The 9,161-nt window shown below is 34.5% G+C and overlaps 1 protein-coding gene across 1 annotated transcript; it reads right to left on the reverse strand.

Moving 5' to 3' along the window:
* Positions 1–296: 296 nt before the first annotated feature.
* LOC592545 (receptor-type tyrosine-protein phosphatase eta) lies at positions 297–8,646 on the reverse strand. Its single transcript, XM_030997062.1, has 10 exons — positions 8,606–8,646; positions 7,514–7,631; positions 7,172–7,279; positions 6,529–6,610; positions 6,310–6,403; positions 4,829–5,040; positions 4,030–4,158; positions 2,785–2,939; positions 1,784–1,919; positions 297–1,245 (listed from the first exon to the last, which is right to left on the reverse strand). Exons 2-10 carry the CDS (start codon positions 7,519–7,521, stop codon positions 1,183–1,185), a joined length of 987 nt encoding a protein of 328 aa, XP_030852922.1. The 5' UTR covers positions 7,522–7,631; positions 8,606–8,646; the 3' UTR covers positions 297–1,182.
* Between the last annotated feature and the right edge of the window lie 515 nt (positions 8,647–9,161).

Raw genomic sequence — 9,161 nt, forward strand, 5'->3', positions numbered from 1 at the left:
AAGGTAAATAAAAGTAAACAATCATATTTTTTCTCTCCAAGCAGTGAAGATGTTTACTCGTGTCAAAATAATGTGTCTCACAAATAATCATAAAAGTAAAGTCTCTCAAAAAGTACAATTGGGCACATGGGTGCAACACCGAGCATACATTGATAGGCAAGTCAGTTAAAATCAAGCAATATATAATATTTTGTCTTATTCTCAAACTTAAATGTACTCTGTAAACTTATTTTAATGCGTACATACTTATCAGTATTTTGTTACTTGTATAATTCATTTGTTCTACTAAATATTGTAGAACATAATTTGTGGATATTTGAGTTCAAATCAAATTAAATCAAATCAAGTCCAAAATACTGGGTTGCATTCTTTACATAAACCTAACAATTGTTGGTAAACAAAACCATCAACGCAATTCTGATAAGTACTAACCATCGTTATCTAAGAATAACCATAAGCATTGCTTCAGTTTTAATTTATACCTGTCATTACACTGTCTTAATACGACAGCATGATATTTTGGCAAAACATTGATAAAACATTCGGCTTGAAAATATTTCAGTAAATGTTATCGATAATTATGACGATTATTTCTCTGGTTTAATGTATGATGGGGTGGCCAAAGTTCGCGGATATTAAACAAAATATTAGGAATGTGATATTCGATCCCTGATTTCTCATACTTCTACACCAATGTATTTAGTTCAATCATATTCAAATGGAACGCAAAATTTTAGACTACAAGTTGCTGCAACTAGAATGTTATCGTCGAGAATTCCGAAGATATCGCGATCTCGAAATTCGACGCCGGATCGGAATGCGCTGCAACTGACGAGAATAATTTAGATAATTGCATAATTGGCAAGGCAAAATATCACCCAATTAGTTGGTATCACTTTTTACTTCAAATTTTGAATACATCTTCTCTCGATATTAAGATTCCTAGACCCCTGTCGGTAAGTTCTACACTTTCCAGAACGTACGCTAAAGACAGCAAATTATGCAGATCTTTTGTCAATATTTTCTTAATTTCACATCCAATTCCAAGGAAAATTTGGTCTTTGGATAATTTCATGTTTCCTTTGGTAGTATCAGATTTTCAAAATTTGTGACAGCGAATTAAGGTCAGCAAATTAATCGAATTAATCCAGCTGCAGCAGTCATGTTCGAACGAATTCCACTTCATGGAGCTACACCAGAGCAAAAGTAATCCATCAGGCAGTCGTGAATAAAGATATACTGCGTCTGCAATTGAAAAATAAAATATTGAGGGATTAGAATAGGTTTTAGTAATAAACTGGAACAAGAAAGAAGAACAACAACATAAACAAATACTACTGGCCATTTTATAAGTCTTAGTAAGCACAATTATGGTATCTATGTGAAATGACGCTCAGAGTCAGACACTTTTGCAGAAATAAATGCTGACCAGTGACAAATTCAGCATCCACGTGACCGCGCATTTACTTTCCTACCACGCCTATCGTGCAAAGAAGTTCCCATGATGCACGGCTGAGATGTGCGTATGCGTATATCTGAAGCGTACAACATTTAGGTATTACGAATTGTACGTAGTTTCAAACGAGACGCGCACAACACTGTTTGGCATCGTATATGCACTGTAATGTGATTAAATGCAAATGGCGACCCCATGACTGTGTGATTCTTGGCATTTTGATCAGGTATGTTGCTTATTTCTCGACTTACATTCATATTGCCGACCCGTTTTATAAAACAACAAATTTAAGTTTTAAGTTCGCAATACTAATGTGTAAAATATCACCTCAGTCTGTACTAGGTAGTTCCTATGCATTCTCATCTCACACACGACTCCACAGACATCTACGAAGTCATTATCCTCCATGTGTTGTGTTAGACGGTCCAGTGCTATGTATGTTCCTGTTCTTCCCACACCAGCACTATAAAAGGGGCGGGTAATTATAGAAAACAATCAATGTTTTTTTTAAAAGATCTAATTAAAACATTTAATTTATAAATCCAAAGGAAAATTGTTCCTGTTCTGTCCACACCAGCACTATGCAAATGAATTGAAAATTTCTGATGAGGGAAGGGGCGGGTAATTTAGTGAAAAGAATCAATGCTTTTTTTAAATGGGTGTGATTTAAAGTATAATTTTAAGATCTAAAACAAATGATGCTTCTGTCATACCTATTCTGATACAGGATATCTGACGACATAATAAAAGAGGAAATCATTCAAATACATTCTATTTCTATATATTAACAATGTAATAGAAGTAACTTAACTCTCTCTCTCTCTCTACGTTATATAATTATATAAACATACATACATATATATTGTACATATATTGTTTGGTAGGGTGTGTAATATAACATTTGTGGTAATGATTTTGTATCTGTAAGAGCTAACTATTTATAAAATTAGTACTGAGGTGGTTGACGAAAAATAGACACGTAAAGAAAAAGTGATGAAAGAACCGTAGGAAATACTAAATATCGATTTGGGGGAGCATTAAGCCTTTGTCTTTGGCAAATAATAAAACATTAATTCAAAACCAGTGCTTTTCAAAATTAAAAAAAAGGGCAGAACAGTTGCTAAGTGCGCAAAGTTCAGAAAGCAAACAGGATAAGTCTGCTAGAAGAGACGACGAAACAAAGATAGACTGGGAATACGTGAACAGAAGGGAGAGATGCGCAAGAATGCCAAAACAAAGAAAAATAATAAAAATGCGCGGAGAAGGAATGGAAGAACGGAAGAAAAGAAGATAAAGAGAGATTGAGGAAGAAAAGGAAATTCCATTACCTGCAGTGAACAATAACTGGCTTTATGACGCACTTGTTGCGGATGCGTTCTCTCACATTCTTCACGAAATCTAGCATAGGTTTTGTCTGTTCGGGGACACCATGATCAGGCCAGGAGGTGAACTGTAGCTGAATCACTTCACGTTTCATCTTATTCTGTGGATTGCATGGAAAAAACAAAGTAATCAAATAATTTAAGATTGATTGAAGTTGTGGCTATGCGGCTGCATTGTAAAATAAACTGGAAGCGATCGGTAAAACTTAATTATAATTGCATTGTGAGGTTTTGGAATCATCAGAATGATAAGAAATTGACCCAGTCACGTGTACTGTACACACAAATTTGTACACAAGATAACACACATCTGTCATGAAAGTTTGGTCCAAACACTTCAGCTATTTCTTGTCACGATTATTTCCAATACGAGGGCATTTGAAAAGCTATCCTTCCTGGGGACATTTTTTTTTATCTATGATATTTTTAAACACTATATGGAGAAGCCCAAAATTTATTATCGCTTGTCCCAAAACCTTCTACATAAGGGCCGACGTTAGATGATTTTGCGAGAGCTTTCATGACTTTATCGCCTAGAGTCTTGATATAATAATTACAAATATTAACTGAAGGGTACTGCGAAGCATTTATGTAAATAGTTACTTAGCGATAATTTAATAACCATTAGAAAGATATTTGAGATATATAACCTCATAGGTTTATTCTTTATGAATACTCTATATCTGTATGCCAATTTAAACATTTTTCAGATCATTCCATGGCCGAAATTCCAAGGGGAAGGATGGTGGAGAGGTGGAATCCCCCTCGGCCGGGAGAGCACCAAAATAAAATAATTTTTTGAGGATTAAAGTGGAGTATATTTCAGCTTCGGGTGATCTTCATCATACTGGTGTTACTGTAATTGTTATTGCCTGGACTTGCGTTACATAAACACAAGCCTCGGAGAGGACCTAAATCCGTTGGTCCTCTGGTTGCTTACTAACAAGCATTTATGCTTTCTAAGCAGTCAGGTAAAATTACCACCACCACTACCACCACAACAACACGATTGTATTTGATATCCAAACGGTTCTCTAGTATCTCGGAGAATTTCGCAGACAGTTTTCCTACCCGCTTGTTAAAAAAACAAAGACTCGGATTCGAATGTAAATTGATTTAAATAAACATCATCACATTGTTAAAATGGTGGAGCATAGAGTACAGATGACAAAGAGAGAACAATCATGATACCTTTTGCAACATAAACGTCCTGGTTATCCAATGTTCATAGTCAAGCTCTGATTGCAGGGAGACCTCCAAACTACCACCGTAAGTATCCGAACGACCTTTCTTTTTTGGCCAGTATTGATGGCATTTGTCCTGCAAAGATGTAGTGGGAAGGATCACCGATAGTTACACCATTTTGAACCTACCTAACAATACGATAGCTTTAAATTTTTGTTGGAAAGAAGTGACAGAATGTGTAATTTTCCTTCATTAAAGAAGGAAAAAAATACTATTTTCATTGTAAAACGTAGTATGTCAGTTTTCTACGTTTGCTAATTTCACTACACCGACATGCAATATTACGGAATTCAAACATAATGTCGGTCCATTTTGATTATATGTGGTTGTTCTTTGATTTACAAATACGATCTTAGATGGAAACATAATTATTTAGATTTTATGCACAAAATACATGATTTACATGAGCTATATTCTAATTATGAAATATACCCTATGGTTGCACAGCTGCGCTTGATCAAAGATAATATCCTCATATTCTTCAAAAATATGTAATTCCATTTTGATTATATACAGATCTTAATTTGACTATTCCGTCGAGCCTTTTAAACAGAACGAAGGAGGATTTACCAATGTAGCAAACAAATTCATGCTTTTTGTTCTAGGAAACATTAAACTTAAAAATGATGACGACCTCATAAATAAAGATGTGAAATTGAGTTTCTTTATAAAATGTTAGTTCAACTTGTTATCAACATTGAATTTCCTAACCCCCTATGACAGATATGACTCTCTTGCATTATACCTTGCCTCCTTCAACAGTCTTTGTCATCATGACAATGATCGTTGATTTCTTCTCCCAGATCATCCTCCACATGTCATTCGTTGTTTCTGGTAGAGGTCCTTGGCATGCGATATATTCTCTCGGTGAGTTGAACCCTGGTATATAGTTGGCATTGATATAGTCTGTCTCAGACTTGCCTTTCAGTGCCATCAACTTTACACGAGAGTGTTCATCTGAATGAAATAAAAAGGAAGTTAAGATTTCGTAATCATCTCCTTCCTTAAGCAAAACCATATGTGAGGTGTTGTTGGTGAAGTGGTTCGTTTATTTGACTCTCAATCCAAGGTTTGAGGTTCTAATCCCAACCAGGCACTAACATCATTTGGCAACACATTAATCCATATTCGACACTCTCTATCCATGTGTAAATGGGTACATGGCGACTGCTGGGGTAAAAATAAATGTAGGACCCGCACGAAGAGCAGTATTACTATTTGTGAGACCCAACTTATATCGTTATAGGGGAAGAGTATATGGTTTGGAAAGCAGATGTCTGAAACCCATAGATGAATATTTTTTGCAAGAGAACACTTTAAAGGGCTGCCTTCTGTCAGTGATTATAAATATAGGGAAGGTGTTGAGAGTGATATATTATGATATATTTGAGTCTACCACGTCAACCGTCCTGGAAGAAGCGTTATTCTAATTTTTCGTATAGCCCTATGTAGAATACTAAATAGAATTTAACTGTTAATTTGTAATTATCCATACGACTATGTGATATTAATAACTTTAAACAAGCACCTCCAGAAATTGCCAATTTTTCACGAAACATAACAGTCCTATCAGTTGCTATTTATTCGATGGGGAAGTGTTGCTAGCTTAAGAAAGATCACACATTTTTGTATATTGCTCTGTTTGCTCATTATTTAATTCAAGCCCACCGCACACTACGCAATCTTCCTGTGATCTGATTTACAAAGAAATTGCAATTATATTAGTACGGAAATGTATTAAAAGAAACATCATATTTCTGACTTCGGTTCTAAATAAAGATAATAATACCAGCAGCCAGAATTTTAGTGCATTTGATTCTTCTAATAAGATGACACCCGAATCGGCTTCAGATCATACACACTCGGATTTATTTACTAGTCTGATGTCACTGCATTCTGGGCCGATTTAGCTTTTACTCTTTCAAAGAGCCTGAAATCCATTCACGTTTACATTGTATAAATCATATGAATGCTCAGATCCTCGCGATCATTACGGTTTACATGTTTTAATATTCATTATCTAATGCTATTGCAAATTCTTTCGAAATGGGATGGTTGTCAGGTCGTATAATAGTGTGCGGTACCGTAAGTTGATCAAAATGGATGAATTTCTTTGACAGTAAAAAGAAGTGTTATTTTAAAGACAAGAGATTTGATAAATCCGACCATCATTCGTATTACTATGATTAATAATTAATAGTAAGTAATACATACATTGATACTTACACGGTAGTATTTTGTTGAATCTATTCTTTGTCTTGTTCACCTCTGCATTGGTTGCCTGGTCCATTCGCACAATGCTGCCCACCGCCTGAATATCCTATTGAATTAAAGAGGAATGGTGGCAGAAGTAATAGTCCGATTAGTAATCCAAAAGATAATACTTCTGTGGTTTAGATGATTTATTCAAAACGAAATTAAGACTTAAAACAAGTGTGTACTTACATCATATTCCTCCATCAATCTGTGTTCAGAATCTGCTTTCAACCAGTCGTAATGGGTCTCGATATTTGCTAAGAGAACGGGCCTTGTGAGAAAAACGAAGATTATCATGATTATATTTGTTCAAATATTGTAATCATATATTGAAATTTTAATCAAGTGGGGTCGATAAGAGATTACATTCTATTTGAATAAATGTATATAATTTTCTAAACTTTGTTAGGTCTTACGAAGTTTTAAAGGCAATTAAGTAAATACAACATTAGAAACGGAGGTAGAAAAAGAGAGTTAGGTTAAGAGAGATGGAGAAAGTGGTTGAAGGATCTTCAAATTCTGACCCCAGCATAATCATATTTGATGAATAAAGCAGTATGTCTGGGTTTAAAGCAGGATTTTAAGACACAATATGACAGATGTATATTCCAAAAATGAGTTTACTAATCTATTTAAAACACAAGAACATGTAATCGTCCATTGTAAACTTTTGATCAAACATGGTGAATAGAAATTAGAAGATTAATTTCAGAGTATATATGTTTATTTCTCAAACTTTTTCAATTTGCAATATTAAAACACAATATTAATACATTACTAAGGGATAGCTGATGTTGTTACTGGAGACTTTACAAGGTGTGATTGAATTTACCTGGAGACTCTATTCTTGTGGATGACGTTCTTTTTCTTTGTCTTAGGTGTTGGTGAAAGTTCAATGTAGTCTGGTTGGAAAACATCATCGTCAAGTAGACCTTCTTCCCTGTTCATCATAGTGGATGAATCGATAAGAGATTTATTATTATAAAGGAAGAAAAGTCTCTTTTCTCAAGTGTTCTAAAATTCAGAAATATGTAGCAAATTTTGTTGGTCTCACGTTGATAATCATATACTTCACCTTTTCAAAACATTTGTAACGAATTTGTTGTTTGACAATAAGGTGTACATATTTATGTGAAATATAAAGAAGGTATTAATTCATCTTTGGATGACTCACATGTGCATTCGCCTCTTTTTTCTGCACACCAGACATACACAAATGACAATGACGATGGCAACTACAAGCAGAGAAACTAATGTAACTGCGCCGATGATGGGCAAGGGAATTGATGACTCTGTCGCAGAAAGAAAAAACATCCACAAAACACAAAGAAACAATCAGTATTTGTATTTGTATAATTAAGCTAAGTCGTTGATAGCGTAGACCAGTATTTAGTTTTACATGTATTTAGCATCTCACTTTTAAGATGTTACAATATCAAAACGGACTCTAAAACTCTGGCCTGCTTTCAGATCCTATGAGTATATCTTGTTCCCAGTGAGAAGGTGGTCTAAAGAACAATTCTGTCTTTCCAGAGACTGTGGACTTAAATAGTACAGATCCCTTATATATTTTTGTTTATTAGGGAAAGTTCGTTCACATGGTACATGAATACAGGCCGAAGTATATATATGAGGACAAAAATTGTGCGATAGATACGTGGAAACTATAACAAATTGAATAAGTTTGGATGTATTTATCATTTCAAAGAAGTTTAAGTGCTTAGAATATTGATAGTAGTGGGAAAGTATTTCGGCATCGACAAATTGGACATAGAACAAATAAAGAATAAGAAACAATAATAATCATGGTTTGATAAACTTTCTTGAAAAAGAGCAACTTTACGTCACCGAATAATTCTAGCCTCTCAATCAAGATCTATCTCCGGTAAAGGACTTGGCAAGAATCCGACTATGTCTATAAACGCAGGCGAAGCAAATAGAGCACACGATAAATGACTAAATGTTTCTTGATTTATTTATTTTCACTATTTATCCGACTTCTGTGGACAAAACACTTGAATTAATCAAATTGTAACGTCTAAAGAAGTCGCAATTTCTTCCAAATAAAAAGTGGCCGTTGCATACCAAGCTTAGTCAGTGGCTTTGATGATTTAAATCCGAATTCTTTCATCTAATTTCAGAAAGAATAAAACACCACAAGACAACAACTACAACTAATTATCTATGAAATGTACCACTTCCAACGTTCGCGAAGTTATAGTCATGTTGACAATTTGGTCTGCTTGATAATAATGAGTATTTTTACCTGAAGTGGTAGGAATATTTGTGGTGGTCGATGCCGTAGTCTCATCTATATTTTGACAATAAAACAACAATAAGATAAAACAGAAGGTTTATGAAGATCATACGTAAGTCAAAACTTGTCTTGGAGAAGGTTTGTTTCCTGGGTGCATAATGATGATCTAAATCAACAATTAATTTAGCTACAGCTTAAGAGACTTGTGGTTTCGAAGACTGTTTCAAGCGATCTCAGATCCAGCTGTCTCAGTAAGACAGCTTTATGCATACTTGAACAATATTCGTACGCTTCCAGAAAAGTGTTGAAATTGGCTGTAGGATTTATACCAGTAGATCTTTTCTTAATATAATGTCCAAACAAGTGTCAAACTCGTCTTCTAATTTTGAATATTTGTTGAGTAAAAAAATACAATTAGGCCAGCATTGCAATTTCCAATTAATATCATGAAGTAATTGTAGAAACGAAAGTTATCAATTACCGTGAGGTCACAGGTATTCAAAGTATAAAAGAAAGTGTGAGGGGGTATTTACGTTTGTGAGTTGCGATAATGCCTATGATGATA

The sequence above is a fragment of the Strongylocentrotus purpuratus genome, unplaced genomic scaffold, assembly GCF_000002235.5.
Source record: "Strongylocentrotus purpuratus isolate Spur 01 unplaced genomic scaffold, Spur_5.0 spur5_scaffold_4, whole genome shotgun sequence".
Taxonomy (NCBI): domain Eukaryota; kingdom Metazoa; phylum Echinodermata; class Echinoidea; order Camarodonta; family Strongylocentrotidae; genus Strongylocentrotus; species Strongylocentrotus purpuratus.